At 45.9% G+C, this 20,953-nt stretch overlaps 1 protein-coding gene across 1 annotated transcript in view; it reads right to left on the bottom strand.

The window, feature by feature from the left end:
• dnah3 (dynein axonemal heavy chain 3) overlaps positions 1 to 20,312 on the bottom strand; it is a gene marked incomplete at both ends in the record, with an annotated part of 33,528 nt that extends 13,216 nt beyond the window's left edge. Inside the window, 32 exons of the mRNA XM_079487959.1 lie at positions 62 to 196; positions 523 to 742; positions 826 to 917; positions 1,079 to 1,255; positions 1,353 to 1,466; positions 1,576 to 1,684; positions 1,785 to 1,983; positions 2,204 to 2,318; positions 3,699 to 3,809; positions 3,897 to 3,989; positions 4,076 to 4,277; positions 4,359 to 4,495; positions 9,745 to 9,924; positions 10,046 to 10,162; positions 10,937 to 11,051; positions 11,131 to 11,222; positions 11,313 to 11,524; positions 11,718 to 11,862; positions 11,947 to 12,103; positions 12,185 to 12,308; positions 12,378 to 12,562; positions 12,903 to 13,081; positions 13,458 to 13,554; positions 13,649 to 13,782; positions 14,088 to 14,267; positions 16,299 to 16,494; positions 17,890 to 18,015; positions 18,095 to 18,290; positions 18,904 to 19,093; positions 19,571 to 19,798; positions 19,895 to 19,984; positions 20,256 to 20,312. Of these exons, the coding sequence (XP_079344085.1) occupies positions 62 to 196; positions 523 to 742; positions 826 to 917; positions 1,079 to 1,255; positions 1,353 to 1,466; positions 1,576 to 1,684; positions 1,785 to 1,983; positions 2,204 to 2,318; positions 3,699 to 3,809; positions 3,897 to 3,989; positions 4,076 to 4,277; positions 4,359 to 4,495; positions 9,745 to 9,924; positions 10,046 to 10,162; positions 10,937 to 11,051; positions 11,131 to 11,222; positions 11,313 to 11,524; positions 11,718 to 11,862; positions 11,947 to 12,103; positions 12,185 to 12,308; positions 12,378 to 12,562; positions 12,903 to 13,081; positions 13,458 to 13,554; positions 13,649 to 13,782; positions 14,088 to 14,267; positions 16,299 to 16,494; positions 17,890 to 18,015; positions 18,095 to 18,290; positions 18,904 to 19,093; positions 19,571 to 19,798; positions 19,895 to 19,984; positions 20,256 to 20,312 (4,704 nt within the window). The remainder of the gene's footprint in view (positions 1 to 61; positions 197 to 522; positions 743 to 825; positions 918 to 1,078; positions 1,256 to 1,352; positions 1,467 to 1,575; positions 1,685 to 1,784; positions 1,984 to 2,203; positions 2,319 to 3,698; positions 3,810 to 3,896; positions 3,990 to 4,075; positions 4,278 to 4,358; positions 4,496 to 9,744; positions 9,925 to 10,045; positions 10,163 to 10,936; positions 11,052 to 11,130; positions 11,223 to 11,312; positions 11,525 to 11,717; positions 11,863 to 11,946; positions 12,104 to 12,184; positions 12,309 to 12,377; positions 12,563 to 12,902; positions 13,082 to 13,457; positions 13,555 to 13,648; positions 13,783 to 14,087; positions 14,268 to 16,298; positions 16,495 to 17,889; positions 18,016 to 18,094; positions 18,291 to 18,903; positions 19,094 to 19,570; positions 19,799 to 19,894; positions 19,985 to 20,255) is intronic.
• Positions 20,313 to 20,953: the final 641 nt, after the last annotated feature.

Genomic DNA, 20,953 nt, shown 5'->3' with positions numbered 1-20,953 from the left:
ATGCATCACACTTGAAGCATGTAAATAAATAAAGATAAATCATGGATAGAGTTTTTTGTACCTGTATAATTTTGCTGATGAACCACGGCACAGGCTGCAGTTTCATCTTTGCAATGTTTTCATGCAAACCTTTCAACAGTAACTCATAATCGGGTTTGGGCAGCAGAACTCCAGGAAACAGATCAGTGATGATGCCCTAAAAACACACCATCATGAACACATTCACGTGATCTACAACCAACTGTGACTTCAGCCTGTAACACCCACATCGACTCAACATCAGAGTTTGATTGGTTTAGACGGCATGAAACCTCTTTATTAGACATCATGTGTGTGCCATTGTTAATATTCAAGCGAGTATCTACTTCATTTTATGCTCAGTGGTAAGAGCATGGCACTAGCAATGCCAAGTTCATGGGTTCGATCCGAGGGATTACACATACACAAATGGGATAAAAGAATCTGCCAAATGCGTAAATGTAAATGTTTATTCATGGTGGACCTGAGCCTGTCTTTACACACCTGAAACAGTGGTAAATCCTGCGCAAGGAATTTGGCCATATTGACATCCATGAGAGCTCTGAGCAGCAACACGCTTTCATCCTCCTGTGGATATTTCAGCTTCAGGTTTCCGGCTGCGGTGAGGACGGATTTCACCGCACGCATCCCGTAATCATAGTGAGGTTGAGACGAGAGCTGCTCTGAACACAGACGGTACGTCGCCACGATCTTCTGAGCCAAACTACAATGGACGCCACAAGAACACAGGAGAAGTAAAATAAACATCTCGTTCTCTGTGCAATGATGATTCTGAGCAGGTTTTACCTCCGGGATGCTGTGAATCCCATCGAATACAGTGATATCTCTCCGATCAATCCATAATCTGGAACCATCATCGCAACTGTGCGGAAGAGAGCCTACACACAAGAGATTCATGAAATTATCTTCCAATTATTAAAGATCACTTTCAATTATTTAGATCTCCATTCCATCTCAATTGATGGAATTTGTTATAATATGTAAAGCCTACGATGGAATCTCAAACAGTCTTATAATAATAGTGAGTGTGTTTGTTTACTTTCAGGTTATCTGGGAGTTCGGCTCGTCCTGCATATCCTGGATTCATGGTGATAAACACACAGCAGGTGGGGTTGAGAGAGAGCTCGGTCCCTTCAAACATAAACGTCTGCATGTTACGCATTACGGCCTGTTGAATACTCAGAATCTGCTGAGCGACCACAGACAACACCTCCACCTGACAACAGCAGAAAGACGGAGGTCTGTTATCTGCTGAAGAAATCATTTCATAATTCAACCATCACATGACTAGTAGACTGTGTCGTTGCGCTTACCTCGATGCGGTTGAACTCATCAAAACACGCCCAGGCCCCAGACTGTGCCAGACCTTTGAAAAATTTACTCATGGCTTTGTAGTCCAGACCATCAGAGCAGTTGAAGACCACGCACTAAACACAAACATGCATTAAACTAATTTAAATCATGTATCTAAAACATTAAACATTAATATTTAACACATTTAAATATGTTCAAATTATCGCCAGGCTGTGTGTGCACCTGTTTGGCTAATGCTTTAGCCAGATCTTTAGTAGTCTCTGTTTTTCCAGTTCCCGCTGGACCCTCTGGAGCTCCACCCAGATTCAGCTTCAGAGCACCCATCAGCGTCCTGTGGACCAATCAGCATTTCACATGACATCCAAGGAACTTTAAATATTTCACCGGTTTAAAATAGAAACGTTTCAGGTAAACGGAATAGCAGCGGTCACCTGTAGCAGCGGTCGGTCAGAGGCGTGATGACGAGACGCGGCGAGTTCCCAAGATACTCGTAGCCGTATCTGATGGTGGTGGTAATCATTCTCAGCGTGACCTCCCCATCCTCCCAGAAATACCTCAGCTGGGAAATCCACTGGAAATCATTCAGAGACGAAACTCCATCCTGAGCCAGTTTACTCACCACGTCACGTGCTGCATGGGGGCAAGAGCAAGAGTCATGACCTCTGGAGAGTTAACATCACTGAAAGATCAGATCAGTCAAGATCACAACAAACTGGTGGTCTAAATTGTGTCATTTAATACATAATACTTCCTCTAGTTTTTCCAAAATGATAAAATCCAATCCAAAGGCTATCAAATCATTTAAACCTGTGCGTGCCTATTGAATATCAGTGATGTATCTGAAACATACCATGGACATCAATCACAATCAGAGCTCCGAGTGTCATCCTCGAGCCACTGGACAACTTTCCCCGAACCAGCTCGACTATATCAGTGATCTGAGTGTTACTTTTCTCAACATAAGCCTATAACACAAACACACATTGAAAATGTAGAATACACTATGCATTATTACATAAAACGTTTAAGTATGTGTAATGTGCATATTCATTTTGTATTTATAAACACATACAAATACCTGCATCATTTAAAGATAGGGTAACATGCTATTTCATGCATTCTGACTTCTGTACACTGTTGAACGTGCTGGCTTCTCATGTTTAACATGGTAAACTTGTTAAAAAACGAGGCAGACGTTTCATGTAGTATTTCTGTGCTCAATACACTCGCTCAGCACTCCAACTTGTTTCGTAAAGTTTTTTACTGGCCATCCTTGCCCACGTGTCATCCACCGAACGAAAGATCACCCCCAAGCGTAAGCGTGAGAGAAGAGCGGTCCCCGAAAGAGCACGCCTATCAATGCAGCTTCACTCGGCTGACGGAAGTTCAGCTGTGTTTCTTTGCTCACTGCATTTGGATTTTGGATGGATGTTGTATACTAAACGGTGGATAAACCCTGGATTTGGAGATCGTTTGAAACTGATGGATGGAGCGGTCCCAGCGCTAAAAGATGCCGGACATGAACCGTACACGTCAAGTCAAACTAAGTCATACATCTGTGTTTTGATGGCAATCGGCGGATACGTGCATAATGTAAGCAAAACGAAGGGATAATGCGATGATGTATTGTGTGCTCGTGCTGTAGTTCCGTCCCACTATCTGCCTCCCGCAGCTCGTCTTTTTCTGGAAATAATCTTACAGCTGTATCTCTCTTTTATAAATTTGATCAAAATAAATACTCTTTAAAGATGTGACATTTGCAATCCTACTGTATAGATACTCAGGATTAATATGAGATTAGCAGAAACTGCATGCCTTACCCAATCTTTAAGAAAAATATCAAATATTATAAAAATATATAAACATTTATAAGTAATACAATTATTGGTTAATATAAATAAATACATGTAAATATTTCCTAAATATGTCTTCATAAATAAAATGTTATATGCACAGTACACAGACATACAGTATATTATGTAAACACAAACTTTTATTCTGGATGCAGTTAATCGTTTGACAGCCCTATTTATAATATAAAGGGCAGTATTACATTTAACATAATCTGTATATGTGTGTGCGTGTATACTGGTATTCCTCAAAGACAGGTATACTAGTAGATTTAGACCTTTTCGGGACATTTGTAGGTACCCACGAGGGAAAACAGCTTATAAATCATACAGAATTATATTTATTGAAAATGTAAAATATGCAGAAAGGTTTGTGGGATTATTAGGTTCAGGTGTTGGGGTACTGTTAGGGGATAGAATATATCATAAGCCTAAAATAAAACTAATGGAGGTCAATGGAATGTCCCCATAAAACGTGTGCGTGTGTGCACTCACAGGAAGAGTGTTGGTCTTTATAGCTTCAGACACTTCACTGGTCCAGAAAATACAGGACGCACAGATCACGACCTGACCTGGCCACTGCAAGACCCACTTCCTCCTGGGCACCTGAAACACGTGTAAGCACACACATGACACACTCATCATGTTTTACTGTACATGTGTGTGTGTGTGTGTGTGTGTGTGTGTGTGTACCTCCGGGTACTGCGCCATCCCCTGTTTGATGACATCTCTAATGCTGCTCAACATCGTGTTTTCAACCTCCAGAAGCCACTTTTCGACCATTCCCTAAAACCCAACACACATATGTCTAAAACATAATCTGACACACAGATATCATATCACACATGTCATATTTCTCTCTCTCTCTGTACATTGGCTTTGACTGGGTAGATGGTCTGTATGAAGGGAACGGTCTCTTTCTCTGAGCTGATCATTCCTGTGATCTCCAGGTCTGCTGTGAACTCTAGTTTAGCGATACCCTCAAAACACTTCTTAAGATGAGGCTGAACGCGCAGAGGATCCTTCGTCTCTGACAAGATCTCCAACATTTCATCGTTAGACAGAAAGAAAAACCTAGACGGGGAAGAAAGTTTTGAGACATTATGTTGAAATTTCTCTAAATCATTTCAATTATCAGACTGATTGTTCTCTCACCGTGGGAAGAAGAGTCTCTTTTTCTCCAGGTAAGAATTTAATCCCTGCTGGATCTCCTCTAGGAAGGTGTTGGACTCCTGAAGGCGACGGAGCATGTTCGGCTGCTCTGTTGCCACCAGCACACGCGTGTCTTTTAACTGTAACACACGTGACACAACGTGCCTAGTCATGTCAGATTCTCACACATATTTTGGTTAAAGAAATGTCCACAAAAAACACAAGATTAGTTCCCCTTCAGTCGGTCTCTCGACGTTGTGAGAGACTGATTGGGGTTTGATCTTGAGAACCTACCTTCTCCGAGATAATTAATTATAAAACGCCAATGGGGTTGGCGAATGGCACGCGCACGCCAGTCTCCGCCCCGTGCATACGGGTATAAAGGAAGATGGCGGCGGTCATTCACTTATCCTTTGTTCTTCGGAACCTGTGTGTTGCTACATGCTACACGCGATACTCGACTTCGAGCAGCGGACTTCTCCTTTCGGTGGACTTCCCCTGGGCGTTTCGGCAGAAGGCTACAGACCTTAAGAGGTAAGTCCCTCCGGCTACGAGCATGTCTCGTAGTTGTGTCCTCGGATGCGACAGACTCATCCCGGAGTCTGACGGCCATGATACCTGCGTCACTTGCTTGGGGCTCAAGCATGCTGAGGCAGGTTTCACTGATTCGGCATGTCCCGTGTGTGCGGACATGGCAATCAGGGTGTTGCGGTCACGGTTGGCTACGTTCTTTTCGAGCGCTGCCATCACCCGTCGCATTTCCCAGGCGTCTTCAGCCGCTGTTTCGGCGCAGTTGATCGCTTTGGCGAGCGGCGGGGGTGATTCGGGGACTCCTATGGATGTCACTCCGTCAGCTGCATGCTCGCGGACCATCCAAACCCCTGCACGCTCACCTGGTTCGTCCCCTACGAGCGGCAGACGGCCGTCTCATTGTGGAAAGACTTCATTTAGGGATGATGACTCCATTTCTGTCGCTGCATCGGACAGCTGCCTGCTGGCATCTGATGCGGAAGACTCCTCTGATCTCCTGTCGTCAGGCAGTCGAGTGCTGGAGGAGACTGACGCTGAGATGTCGGCTATGCTCTCTCGGGCAGCCACGTGCATCGGGTTGCAGTGTGTGGTTCCATCCCCCCGAAACGCTCGCGGCTGGATGCATGGTTCCTGGGATCGGGGCGTGGCCAAAAACCGCGCCCCGCCCCGGTGCCATTCTTCCCGGAGGTGCATGAAGAGCTCTCCAAGTCCTGGAATGCGCCCTTTTCAGCGCGTATCAGACAGGAGGGTTCGGCGGCTGTGGCTTCCCTGGATGGAGGAGCGGCTAGAGGCTACGTTGACGTTCCCCGGGTGGAGTGTGCAGTCGCGGGCACTTGTGCCCGCAGACAGCTGCCACTTGGAGGGGTCGACCTAGACTCCCGTCCAGAGCATGTAAGATCTCTTCGACACTCGTGTCGAGGGCTTACAGTGCTGCTGGACAAGCCGCTTCTGCTCTCCATGCTATGGCGGTCCTCCAGGTCTTTCAGGCGAAAGTCCTGAAGGATTTGGACGGCGGGAAGCCCGACCCAACTCGCATGAGTGAGTTGCGCACTGCCACAGACCTCGCGCTACGGGCGACGAAGGCCACGGCGTGCGCCCTGGGTCGGTCGATGTCCACAATGGTTGTCCAGGAAAGGCATCTGTGGCTTAACCTTGCGCAGATGAGCGACACCCAGAAGGCTCGCCTTCTGGACGCACCCATCTCGCAAGCCGGGCTGTTTGGTGATACCGTGGAGGACATAGCGCAGCAGTTCTCCGCGGTTCAGAAGCAGACCGAGGCGATCAAACAGATCCTGCCGCGCCGCGGCCACCAGCAGGTCGTCACGTTCTCGGCCGCAGTCTGCTTCCCAACAGCCCCACCCTCCCGCGGTGGCACCTCCAGTTCCAGGACCCTCCCATAGGACGACCCACCAGAGACGTCGAGCCCCGCGGCACCCGCATACTCACAAAGAGAGATATTTCCCCTGGGTTTTCCTCCACAGCACTCTCTTCCTGACGGTGTCTTGGATGGATCGGGCCGCCGAAAGCAGATTGTCCCTCTGGTCCCGTTGTCGCGGTTCTTGGGCGCTTGGCAGCGCACCAGCCCGTCACACTGGATAGAGAGGACAGTCCGTCTCGGTTACTCGATCCAATTCGCCAGGCACCCCCCCAAGTTTCGGGGCATTCTGTACACCTCGGTGCGAGGAGAGAATGCTTCCGTACTTCGGCAGGAGAGTGCGGTCGAACACGTCCCTGTAACCGAGATGTCGTCCGGGTTTTACAGCCCGTACTTCATCGTGCCCAAAAAGGGCGGGGGGCTGCGGCCCATTTTGGATCTGCGTCGCCTGAACAAGCACCTGCACAAGCTGCCGTTCAGAATGCTGACGCAGAGACGCATCCTGGGCTCGGTACGTCACCAGGATTGGTTCGTGGCAATCGACCTGAAGGACGCGTACTTTCACATCTCTATTCTCTCCCGACACCGGCCGTTCCTACGGTTCGCGTTCGAGGGAAGGGCGTATCAGTACAGGGTCCTGCCTTTCGGTCTGGCCCTGTCTCCACAGGTTTTTTCCAAACTAGTGGAGGCTGCCTTAGCTCCTGTCAGGGTGCAAGGCGTGCGAGTGCTAAACTATCTCGACGACTGGCTTATCTTGGCACACTCGTGAGATGTGTTGTGCACGCACAGGGACCTTGTGCTTCGGCACCTAGACCGTCTAGGCCTCCGGGTCAACCAGGAGAAGAGCAAGCTCTCCCCCGCGCAAAGCACCTCTTACCTCGGCATGGAACTAGACTCTGTCCGTATGACAGCACGTCTCACCAACGAGCGTGCACAGTCAGTGCTGCGCTGTCTGAGGTTGATCAGTCAGAATCCCCTCTCCTCCTCTGGAGTCAGCAGGTGACCAAGTCCCTGCGGGCCACGTTTCTCCCGGGCTACCTGAACCAGACAGCCGATGCGCTCTCTCGTCAAGGCACTCCCCGCGGAGAGTGGCGGCTCCATCCCCGCGCAGTCCAGCTCTTATGGGAGTGGTTCGGTCAAGCACAGGTGGACCTGTTTGCCCGCTCCCATTGCCCGCTCTGGTACTCCCTGACCGAGGGTCCCCTCGGCACGGATGCCCTAGCACACAGCTGGCCGCGGGACAAGCGGAAGTACGCCTTCCCCCCAGTGAGCCTCCTTGCACAGGTCCTGTGCAAGGTCAGGGAAGAGGGGCACCAGACCTGGCTCTCGGATCTGGTAGATCTGACGACGCCCCCCCCCCGGCCCATTCCCCTGACGAAGGACCTGTTGTCGCAGGGGAAGGGCACGGTTTGGCACCCCAACCCAGGCCTCTGGAATCTCCATGCCTGGCCCCTGGACGGGACGAAGAGACCCTAAGGGGCTTGTCGGTAGCAGTCCGGGAGACTGTTCTGCAGGCTAGAGCCCCTGCCACTAGGCAGTTGTACGCTTATAAGTGTCGCCTCTTTTCGTCCTGGTGTTCTCCCTGGGAGGAGAACCCATGGAATTGCCCGATCGGGTCGGTGCTGGCCTTTTTACAGCAGAGACTTGAGAGTAATCTCTCCCCATCCACTCTGAGAGTGTATGTTGCTGCTATTGCCGCACATCACAATCTCGTGGAGGGTAAGTCTCTCGGTCAGCACGACTTGGTCACCAGGTTCCTCAAGGGCGCGAGAAGGGTGAATCCACCTTGACCGCGCTCTGTACCCTCTTGGGACCTTAACGTGGTCCTACAGGGCCTTGGTACGGCCCCGTTTGAGCCCCTCGGAGTTGCCAGTCTCCCTCATCTGTCGATGAAAGCTGCACTCCTGACGGCGCTCGCCTCCATCAAGAGGGTGGGGGACCTACAGGCATTTTCCGTGTCCCAAGGGTGCCTAGAGTTCGGGCCCGGCGATTCTCACGTTGTCTTGAGACCCCGGCCTGGTTACGTGCCCAAGGTTCCCACCACTCCCTTCCGGGACCAGGTGGTGAACCTGCAGGCGCTCCCCTCAGGGGAGGAAGACCCAACCTCAAGTGTGTTGTGTCCAGTACGCGCGCTGCGCCTCTATCTGGACCGCACCCGGAGCCTAAGAAGCTCCGAGCAGCTCTTTGTCTGTTACGGAGGACAGCACCCGGGGGGGGCTGTCTCCAAACAGAGATTGGCGCACTGGATTGTGGATGCCATCACGCTGGCATACCATTCCCAAGATCGCCCGTGCCCGCTTGCAGTGAGGGCCCACTCCACTGGCACAAGGCGCCACTCTGGCAGACATCTGCAGTGCTGCGGGTTGGGCTACGCCCAGTACCTTCGCAAGGTTTTACAATCTTTGCGTGGAACCAGTTACAGCCCATGTCCTCAACGCCCCCAGCGTGTAGGACGGACTCCTGGTTTGGGCGTACGCCTGCGAAAGCGCCTTCTCCCCTCACCAGGTAAGACTAGTGCGCTATTGTAGCCTCCCTACTTTCCCCTCTCGGGTGAAGTATAGGCATTCCATCCATCACTAAGCACGGCACTTGGTAACAGACTGAGCGAAGCAGTCTGTTAGAACCAGGTCCATTATAGGTAGAGTCATCCCTGCTCAGGTAGACCCCTATATTAGGATTAGTGCCCCATACGTAGTGACTCCCCTCTGGGTCGTCCCGTGTGTTGAATTCCTCACTCAGGATTTCCCGATTGGTGAATCTGTGACCTCCCCGCCGGTGGTAATCCCACCTGGATTGTCCCCCTATTCGGGCTAACACCTTTCCGCATGTTGTTCTCCCCGCTGGGGAGACCATGTTAATGTCTCCACATGTAACCTCCCCTCCGGGTAGGATGTGGCCGCCGTAACACACTTTTCTAAGAGGAGAGCAGTGTTTCCCCAGTGTTCGGCTCCGGACAGCTCCTCGCTACTAGAGGCGTACGCCACTGTCCGTGAGGCCGTCAGTAGAGGCTTCTCAGTATGACCAATACTATGTGGCTGGAAGATTATGTCTCGCGGGAGCACTCTTGTGACTCGCTAGCCCAGTCAGGGTCGCTCCGCTAGAGGTCGTGATATCGGGGCAAGCACTGTGGCGTTTAAGATTGATCCCCAGTCAGTCTCTCACAACGTCAACGTGACTTCATGCCACAACGCTGCACCGAATCACTGCAGTGAACGGGAGTGCCCTCTCAGGTTCCTCAGTACAAAGGGTAAGTGAATGACCGCCGCCATCTTCCTTTATACCCGTATGCACGGGGCGGAGACTGGCGTGCGCGTGCCATTCGCCAAGCCCATTGGTGTTTTATAATTAATTATCTCGGAGAAGGTAGGTTCTCAAGATCAAACCCCAGTCAGTCTCTCACACCGTCTCGTTCCCTCCATCAGGGAACGGAGGTTACAGACGTAACCGAGACGATTTCTTCGATCAGTCATAATCCCGACAGACCGTCTCGGTGATGACGGTCCTCCAGTAACTGTCAACGATGGAGAACTTGCGTCCGTTCTCTGGCATCTGAGCGATGATGTCTTCAGAGCTGAAGATTGACTCGAGATACATCCACATGGCCTGACACTGCAGCATGGCATCTATGATCTCTTGCATGCTCTGCATTTTCTCCTCCCACAGCTACAGACAGACAGAGAAACATTCACAAACCATCAACACCATCATACAACAGACACAGAACTTTTTCATGAAACTAAACTAGAAGTTGTCTCAAAATGAATCAGTGTTTTCTGTATGACACCTTTGTGTCAGTCTCGATGGGTTTGATGAACGGAGATCCTCTCATAGTCTGAGTCTTAATGATGTGATCGTCCAACAGAAGCTGAATATCATCCACAGCAGATAAAACACTCGTACCCTTCACACACACACAAGCACATAACATAAATCAACATTTGAGTAGATTACGTTTTTTTTTTTTGGTCAACTATTCCTTTAAATGTAAAACAAAATATTTAAAACGGCCCTGCAATGGTATTTCATGAGCTGTCTTCTCATGCTTTTCAAAAAACGAGATGGACGTATTTCCGTAGTGTTCGAACAGGTTTCGTTACGTAACAGCTTTTCTTAGTCCCGTAATGGACAATTCTCCCGGAAAAGCATGCGGCAGGCCTACGTATCAACGATGGAGAGCGGAAGAAGGAGCATGCGCATAAGTCACTTTCACTGTGTGCAGGAGAGAGAGAGAGAAAAGCACTATGCTCGCGAAGTTCAGCTATGTTGTTTGTTCGCTGCATTTTTGTGAAGATTGTTGGTGGATATAACACTGGATTTGGAGATCGTTTGAAACTAATAGATGGAGCGGTCGTCCCCGCGCTAAAAGAAACAGTTTTCTTGGCAATGTGTGCGAATGTGCTTTAGTTCCCCCCTTCCCCCACAAGCGTCGAATGTTTTCGGAATAAATCATACAGCTTTATCTGTCTTTTATGAATGTGATCAAACTTAAGACTCTGCGGAAATTTGAAGGGTGCGTTACTATTCTGTAAGTACTCAAGATTAACATGAGATATACAGAAACTGTCTGAGTAGGGCCGCTTTAATAGCAACAATATAAATTGGTCACGTTTCAGCTTACAATTGAGAATCAAACCCAACATGAAAGTAAATGAATATAGCATGTACTCTGCTTTACCGTGTCCTTATATGGAGAAAGCATTAAGCGGAGCTCCGCCCACTCTAGTTTCATTTTGTCCAGCGATTTTTCCAGGGAATATTCTTTACTGGCTGTAGCTCCGATTTCTTCCAGCCTGCAGAAGAGAGAGAGCAAGAAACATAACCAAGAAACATAACCAACAGTAACATCACAGGGTCAAGGGTTAGACTTACTTATCGTTGTACTTGGCCAGTCCGAGCTCCACCATTTGATGCAGAGATGAGTCCCTGTCCGGTTTAACATCAACACCCACAGCAGCACTGATCTGTGATAAACAAATCATACATTCAGCACACAATAAAGAAACACGGCTGATTATTGAATCCACACCTATAATACAGAGACACTGATGTACCATCTCCCAGTGTCTGTCCTTCAATCCAGGATTGCAGACGGCCGTCAGAACGTTCAGATGCTGATTGAATTTATCAATCTTTTTCTTGAAGTTCTCAGCCACGCGTCCTGGTCCCGTCCGGTCTGAGAAGAGCTTTGTGAGTTTGTACATGCTGCGCCACATGTTTCCTAACTCCTCTGATATTGTCTCAGCATTCAGACCCTGCAATGGACCTGAACAACACGCACAGGACACGAAATCAAGTTTTGTCAGTGATTTGTAGATTACCATTTAAATGCCATGGATCTGTGTACATTTGATGAGAAAACTTTGAGTTCATATTGAGATTTGTCTTTTGCGTCTCTTCTGAAACTCTTCTGAAAAGGACATAATAAATGTGAGTGTGTGTGCAAGTACATGTTGTACCATTCATCCACACATCAGATTTGGTGTGAAACTCAAGTGCTGTGGTCCAGAGCTGCTCATACGGCTGTTTCTTCTCCATCAGTGTCTGTATAACAGGAAAGTCGCTCTGTTGCATGTCCAGCAGCCCCTGCTCTTTATTAACATCCTGACAAACACACATAAACACATGTATACTAATCCTTACACTTCACCAACACTTCATGCCCTAATTGTAGTGTCATTCACAAACCTCAAGTTCTTTAGCGACAGTTGCCAAACGAAGGCTAATCTCATTGAGCTTCTCAACGTTGTTCTTCATCTCCTCTAAAGTCATCTTCTCTTTCACCTTAAAGATGTCAACCTCCTTTTCTATATCCTTTAGCGTCTTGTCTGTCAACTGCGTCAATCTGACGATGGAAACGTGCGCTTGTTGTCAGGTTAGTGTTACGTGTGTATGTTGTGTTTGCCGTGTGTCAGTGTTTGAGCACCTGTTGGTCAGATTCAATCTAGCTTTGTGTCTTTGATCGTCCAGTTGTGTTTTATTGAGCTCAAGTGAAGACAGAATCTCTCTGGGCCAGTTGATCACTGTGCTGAACAGCTTTATATCCTCCGCTGTCAAGATAGATTTATTTGTCTTGAGTCATGCATGCATTTATTATCTGATGAAAAATAATTTTTTACCTGTCAGAGTTACAAAGTCGAGGAGGAAGAAGAGTCGTCTGCCAGCCTCCTCGGTCTCATTACACAGTTTGTATACGCTCACATCACTGGTTTGTTTCATGTACTGAATTAATGCCACCAGCTCCTCTGTGCTGCTCGGCCTGCTCATGATTCTGTCCACTATCTCATCGTATCGACGGCAGATGCTAGTTCACAATGACAGGTCATCACGTCACTTAAAGCCAACATAATACAACATACACACCCATGTTACAGTTGCAATGAGACACAAGTCTAAAACTAGAATGTTTAACGAAAACTAAATATAGGATTAAACTTCGATCAATTAGGAATTTACTGTAGGGTGAAAAACATATCATGTACGATATGACCAGGGTGTTGATTTTCATAACCAAATATTTGACTGTATTCTACTCTTTGATACCGAACTTATACACACTTAATACCTTTTTTATTTACATAGCTTTATGTTGCAGTGCATTCTGGGAATTTTCCTTTAAGGTTTGGGGGGAAGTTTAGTCTCACCTCTTGTTAAGTCCTCGGTTCTCCTCCATAACGAATGTAATGAGGACATCTATGAGATGCCCTGCTTTGTCACATAGGTCTTGGTTGAGGTTCACTGCGTCCAGGCAGAACATTGATAGCGGAATGGTCACATGCAGAGATGCAATATCCTTCCTTAGGTTCTGCACAACTGATATTTTCTACAAGACACAGAAGACAAAACTATTGTCAAAGTCTTTGCTTTCACCCCTGTTTTGCCTAAAAGGTTTTTACAGGTAAAGTGTATACAAACTGTTCAAATCATTAATTTGAAACGAGTTTGTGTGTGTGCTTGTATACGTGGTTTACAAATTGTTACAAAAATGTGACATGTGTTGTTATACTCGAAAACTAAATAGCTTAAAAAACATACTAAATGATGATTTATTTTCAATGCCAAAGGTTTTCTGTGATAGTTAGGTTTAGTGGTAGGGTTAGGGAATAAAGTATACAGCTTGTACAGTATACAAATCATTACGTCTATAAAGAGTCCTGGTAAACCATGTATACAAGTTTGTGTGTGTGTGTTTACGGCACCTTAGTAAACGCCTGCAGTGAGTGTTTAGCTTTGAGGAAATCCATTATGTCTTGTACATCCAGTGCTTCACTGTAGTTCTTGTATACATCCACATACCTACAATGCACAACACATCACATATTCACTACAGACACTACAGTGCCATTTGACACATGACTCATGAGTTGTGATTCTCCAAATAATACTGAACCTTTGAGGTCCGATGGTGTTCTTCTCAAAGATCTCTCTTGCTCTGTTCATAATGTCCAATACAAATGTCTCATCAGGTCTCACTGACCACAACATAATAGAGTCTCCAATATCTGGGAACAGCTTACACTCCACCTGTAGAGAAACACAAACACACATGTGGATGTTTGGTTAAAAAACACACACACACACATTTTCTGACCCAGTCTACATGCACACTGCAGCTAGTGGTGTTTTGGTTGTGAATGAATCTGCTTTTGAACACTGTTTTTCTATAGTTTTTTTTCATTTTGGGAAATGAAATCTAAACAAGCAACCAACTGGATCATGATCTCACAAACACGAACTACAGGACAAGCAGGAAGTATGAAAATGTCGGCTTTAAATAGAAAATAAATAATTAGAAAGTTACAGTATGTTTATTTTTTATGTTTATGTACCCGTGGTATGTCATGTGCGCTGGTGATGATTGTTGTAAACGCTTGCTCTATGAGCTCCCAGCAGCTCTGCAGTGACGGTTGAAATGTGATTCTGGGCTCCTCAAGTCTTAACTTCACCAGTAACATCGGACGCTGTGTGTACTGGAGTTCATCAAAACACTCGCCAAAATCATTACCATCCTGACAGAAACACACAAACACACACACACAGAATAAAAACAATATCAAATTAAATATTAATATCAAAAAGATCTTGCTCTTATATCTGATAATTTATAAAGACACACAGATTGGAATATCAGATTCAATTTGATCTGATAATAAGACATTTTTTATAATTACTGTAGATAAATGATGAAAGAACATAATTGACTGCTAGGGTCTGTTTAGATCATAAGCCAGTCTATGCAGTACTGTACGTTACAGTCCTTTTAAGGTGTTATATCATCTCGGTTACGTATGTAACCACTGTTCCCTGACGGGGTTTGGGGTTTGACTTGAGAACCTATCATCTTCTGACTAGTTTTGAAAAGGCAGATGAAATTGGCGAATTAAATTGGCATGCCGGACTGCGCCCTCGGATATCCGGGTATAAAGGGGAGACGGCGTGCTGCATTCATTCACCTTTTGTGCTGAGGAGCCTGAGAGCATCTCTCGACTGCTGCAGTGGATGGCAAGTATTGTGGCATGAGGGACACAACGTCTCATTCCCTGCATCAGGGAACAGAAGTTACATACTTAACCGAGACGTTACCTTTCTGTCGGGTCTCTCGACGTTGTGTGGAACCGACAGATGGGGTTCATATGGAAAACGCCACAGCACTGTCCCGCGTCACAATCTCTGACGAAGCATTGCTGACTGGCCTAGGCATGTCAGGCTTGAGAGCTAGCGCTAAATTGTAACCATCCAGTGGGCAGGCAGAGGATCACAGTGCTTGGCAAAGATGAGAGGCAGCTGTGTTGCGGCGGTCTGCTTCTACACTGTTTCTACACTGTCGAAAACTGCTTAGAGAAGTCCTCGACAGTGTCGCCAACCAGCCCACCTTACGAGATGGGGGTGTCGAATGAACTTTCTCGACGTCATGCATCTGAGCAAGGTTGAGTCTGAGGTGCCTCTCCTGGCACTAGTGTGGACATCATTCGAGTCTAGGTCGACCTCCCCAGTCTGGGGGCACAGGTGCACCGCGATGGCACACTCCACCTGGGGCACCTCGACATAGCCCCTAGGTTTCCTCCCCAATGCGCCGAAATGGGGCTCTCCAGGTCTTACTGAGCTCCTCATGCTTCTCAGAAAAAATGGCACTGGGGCCGAACGCGGTTTGGACCCAATGTACCAAGTATCCAGCCACGAGCGCTGGGGGTGCGGTGCACCGCAGCCCAATGCTCACGGCGAACCCAGAGAACATGGCCGACATCTCGACGTCTGCCTCTTCCTGAGCTCGACCTCCCGAGGGAGGGGGCTCCAAGGAATCATCAGGGTCTGATGCCAGCAGGTCGCCCTCCGATGCTGCAAGGGACATCTCATCATCTTCAAGCATCGCGTCCGAGTGAGGAGCAAGATGGAGTAGGACCGTCTTTTGGGAAAAAGCCAGACAAGCGAGACGGGGCATGAATGGTCCGCGAGCCGGTGGCTGACGGATTAACGCTCACGATAATCCCCATATCACCCTCGTTGCTCGCCGTGGCTGACGGCAGGGCCGTAGCCCCTGCGGTCTCAGAACGGGAAGCAGACGAGGTGGTGGCTGGATCTCGGAAGAACACAGCCACCCATGACCGTGACATCTGAATCGCCATCCGCCCGCAATGCGGGCAAGACATATAGGAAATTAGTTTATTTTAGAAGAACACCTCTGGAACTGCCGAGACGCCCAGGAGAAGTCACTCCGCTGCACTGTGTCATAGAATCCAGCAACTTGTAGATTGTCTTCAGATGCAAAGGCTCCGAAAAGCAAAAGGTGAATGAATGCAGCACACCGTTTCCCCTTTATACCCAGATATCCAGGGTCGGAGTCCAGCATGCAAATTTCATTCGCCAATTTCATTGGCTTTTTCAAAACTAGTCAGAATATGATAGGTTCTCAAATCAAACCCCATCTGTCGGTCGACAGAGACAGAAAGGGAAATCTATATACAGTACTCAAACACACAATGTTGTTTACAGTTTTTACAGTCTGGAACACAGAGTGTATCAGATGTTACTGGACCTCATACCTCATGCAGCTGGAGAAACTGCAGCAGCTCATGCAGTGATGCGATCACCAGACTGCGCAGCTGCTGTGACATCAGCGCAGCCACACAGTTCAAGAGCTCACAGATCTTAACAGGAGCAACACTTGCTTTCTTTGGCACCAGTGGCAGCCATGCGTCTGCAAAGTTCTCGAAGAGAGAAACACAGTGCGGCAACCAACTGCACAAACACAACAGAGAACAATGTCACTTTATTACATTATAACATTCTGCTTTTATTTTACAGACTAGTACAAGAGCAATGTGGAGATTTTAGTGGCATCTGGTGATGAGCTTGTGAATTGCAAACCCTCTCCCTTTGGAAGCACCACAGAACTAAGATGTCATCACGTTTACGCCCCTTTGCTCAAGCATTAGAGCATTTTGTGTATTTAGGGCTACTTTAGAAACAACATGCTGAATGTAAGGGGACCTGCGATGTTAATGGAAACAGATCATTCTAAGATAATAAAAACATAACACATCTTTATGTAAGGTCTTTATAAACCTCTGAACACGTAGTTACTTCTATTATATTGCTTGCTATTTCTGTCAATAGATCAATCAAAAAACCACACACTTTTCACAAGTGGCCTTTAAAACACCTTAAAAACACCTTAAAACACCATTTCAGATATTTTAACAACATTTCACTTTCAACAAAGGGTTTGCCCAAATTGTGCCTTTATTATTTATTGCACAAACAAACAGATCCCATCTCACCCTTAACTTACCATTTCATTTATTTTTAGACAAACACTCATCCAAAGCGACTTACATATGAGTCAGACTGTCGTTTCTTAATAAAACTGGCATACAATATTTTAACATGTTTGGATTTCTTGCTGCTGTATATTTCCTAAATACAAACACAGTTTGTTGTGGCAGCTCCATTGACGCCGGGCTTGTTAAAAGTTGCTCTTCCTGATTGTTTAAAACCCTCATTCAAGAGTTGAATGGATTTTATTGTGTGCGTGTGTCTGGGTAGCTTGAGAAGACCATGGATACAGAACAAGGAACAAAGGTCTCCAGGGAGAAGAGAATGATTCAAACAAAACCACACTCAGAGACAAGCACACACACGTATTTTTGTTGTGCATTCCAATTGTTATATCATTCAAACTGCAGTTGGTTCGTTTTGACTAAAGCCTTAATAACTCAAAAAATACAGCTAACTAACACAAGAAAACAAAAGAAAAACAAAATAACATAATAAAAAACATGATTTTTGAACTATTTTAAAAACGGATTTATCTCTTTTTGGAACCATAACATTTATAGTTTTGTGACAGCGCTGCTCTTCTATTGAATGTGTGGAGAGCTGTAATTACAGAGCGAGATTCAGGTGACTACAGTGGAAGGTTTAGAGAGTTCACACAGAACATGAGAATGGAACATACAGTACAGTCACAGCTCATATATCATGCGTCTCACTGTACCACCATTCAATCTTTCCTGACTCTCTTACTGCTCATGTCACGTTCATGTTATTAACACCACACAAACCAACAAATAAAACAACACACACTGACTTCTTGTCCCTTTATACAACATACATGTTAAGAATGGCTCTTACATCTTAAGCAGTTCCTCTCGGGTGCGTTGGCACTTGTTGCGCACCAACGTCTCGAATTCAGCTGGCAGGAGAGGAAGAGCAGCGTAGAGTAGATCCTCCAAGCGCACAAACCTCAAAGAGGAGAAGCTGTAGGAGAAGCAGACAGACAGAAAATGATTATGAAAGGGAGTGTGATGTAAAACATGCTGGGATGTGTGATCCTGACCTGCTCATCCAGAGCTTCTGTAAGTGACGCAGCATTGGATTCAGGGTGTAGAGGTTCTCCTTTAGCCAGCTATGAGTCTCCTGATAGCTCTCAGACCAGGGAACAGGCGCACGGATGACAAATATTGGAAAGAGTTTGGGAACAGCGGAGATTGACAGACGCACTTTCTCCTCCGGATCTAGCAGGATATAGTCGACTGTAATACAAGCAAGATTCATTCAATGATCAAAACAATCCTAAACAATACAGTAACATGAATTAGATGAAGTTTCAAACACTGAGTGTTTGAAACCAACCATTTAGAGGAGTTAATGCTTTAAATTTTAAACAAAAATTCTGTCAGCATTTATTCACTCAATGATTGTTCCAAACCTGTATACATGTATTTGTTCTGCTAAACACAAAGGAAGATATTTGGAAGAATTTCTGTAACCGAGCCAACCCCATTTACTACCATAGTAGGAAACATAAATACTATGGGAGTCAATGGGGGACGAGATCTGCTCGGTTACTGACATTCTTCCAAATATCTATCTTTGTGTTTAGCAGAACAAAGAAATCACTTTTTTTTTTCTGAAACTGTAATTTTGACCTTCAACCGATTGGAGTCCATTGAAGTCCACTATATGGAGAATAATCCCGGAATGTTTTAATCTAAATTCTTAATTTCTTTTTGACTAAAGAAAAAAATACATTAACATCTTGGGTGACAACCCGGGTGAGGAAATCATCATGTTGAAAGTGAACAATTTCTTTAATCACAGTTTGAAAGCTGCACTATCCATTCTAGAATGTGTTCTGTGTCATACCGATGCTCTTGCGGAGGCTGAAATCATAATCTCTCTGGACCTCCTCCAGATGTTTCCGCATCCTCTGCATTTTCCTCTCGTCGCCATGGAAATGACTGGGCACCAACTGCAAGATGTTGCTGATTTGCTCTTGTGGTTGGGGGGCCAACATGTGACCATAAATACCCTCATTAATATAGTACGCATACCTCTAAGAGAGAAAAAAAGAGACTAAATTAGTTTGGACGGACGGATGGACAAGATGGGTGGAACTGACACTGACCTCAAACTCTCTCTCTGTGGGCTCTGCCTCATTTTTTAGTCCCTCTTGATGCCGCATAATGTCAAGTTGCTGACATGGCGACAACGGTGGCCTTTTAGAAGTGTCAGCAAATCTATTGACAAGGTCTCTGCTGTAGGATTTAATAAACAAATATGGATACCTTGAAAAAAGATGTATTTGTTTGTAAGTTTGTGGTTTACCTTTGAGTTTGGGCTGTAGGTAGTCTCCTGACGCCCCTTCCCATACCCGAGACATCACAGTGCACTGACAGAAAGTTAAAGTCGGTCAACGATCAGTATTACTGTGTCAGCAAGTATCTACACATGCTAATAGTAAAACCAACATTTTTAAGTTTGGAACGTATGTTTTGACCTTCATTACATTTTGAAACTAAAGTGAAAGTACTTTTGACAGTTGAGTTTTGAGTAAGTCTTTGAGTTTAAGGATACGAGGCGCCTGCGAGTGACTCTTGCGAAGCAGATGTTCTAATTTTAAGTGTTGGGCTTTGGGTCTGTAGTTGTTCCCGATAGAATCGCAGGGATTTCTATGGAAGCGCAGCTCTTTATACGGCACCGCTAGAGTCCGTGAGTGACTCTGCAGGATGGGTGGATATTCACTGTTACGTACAATCATCTGAAACACACCACAGAAAGCAAGATCAGAAAACATCCAAGGTGAACATGCACACTCTGAATGAGAAATATGTAAATACAGACACCCCCCACACACCTGATACAGTTTAGAGGGCTCCTGGGATGAAGGTTGGGGGCGGAGTCTAGGGAACAGCCCAGAAACAGGTGTATCTGCATCTTTATTCATCTATGAAAAAACACATTATTAAACAATTGAACATTTTAGTTTCTGTGCATATTTCACACTGCATCTTTAATCTTTACAGTGATTGATTATTATTTATTTTAAAAACTAGGGGAAAATACAAATTAACGTCAATGTTAAAATTACACTATTCAAATACATTTGATGATCCAAGTATCCCTAAGTAGACAAGCTGACTATAACAGCTCCCTAAGATGTCCAACATAGAGTATAGGTAGTCACATCAAGGCTCGTGATGCCCAAAGACCATCACCAGGCTGGTGATGGTGATTCCTCCCATACCAAGCAGCTGACTTTGAATCTGGAACATGCAAGCTCACTGTGCTATCTAGGACCTCACTATTATACACACATTGAAAGGTCACCATAACGCTGTCTGGACAAGCAGTTCATTCAATAAACACCTGTGATATTTGATTCGTTCCGTCTCTGGTATTTATTAAAAAACAATGTATTTTACAGAAAACGCATTAGACAGTTTAAGTCTTACCTTTACGAACTCTTCATATCCGATCAATATTCCCGAACAAATAAAGCATAAACTAATTTATTTACCACACATGAGGCGCATTATTGCCGTGACAGCCGTTAGTTTTGACGTTTCAAATCGCGCCTCATCGCAACGTCCCGCGTCGTCAATATAAACAATTTCTTCACGCGCTTTACTTCACATGGTTACCTACACATCGGCTGTTTGTTGTAGTGAAGTGCCTGACATACATATACAAATAAATACTTTACTTATAAACAAAATAATGTGTATATTAAAACAAAACGTAAGATCATCGAAAACAATGAAAAGTATTAGAATAATTAAAAAGTAAAAATAGTTGTAATTTCAGTTGTGATGCCCTTCAGTGGACACACAGCGTCGCTGTTTCACTGAAATCCTTAAGTAGCTCTGGATGAGAACACTGGTCTTCACATTTTCTCAATAATTCAGCGAGACCT

This window comes from Barbatula barbatula, assembly GCF_947034865.1.
Source record: "Barbatula barbatula genome assembly, chromosome: 23".
Classification (NCBI taxonomy): domain Eukaryota; kingdom Metazoa; phylum Chordata; class Actinopteri; order Cypriniformes; family Nemacheilidae; genus Barbatula; species Barbatula barbatula.
This window is presented reverse-complemented; position numbering and strand designations above follow the sequence as displayed.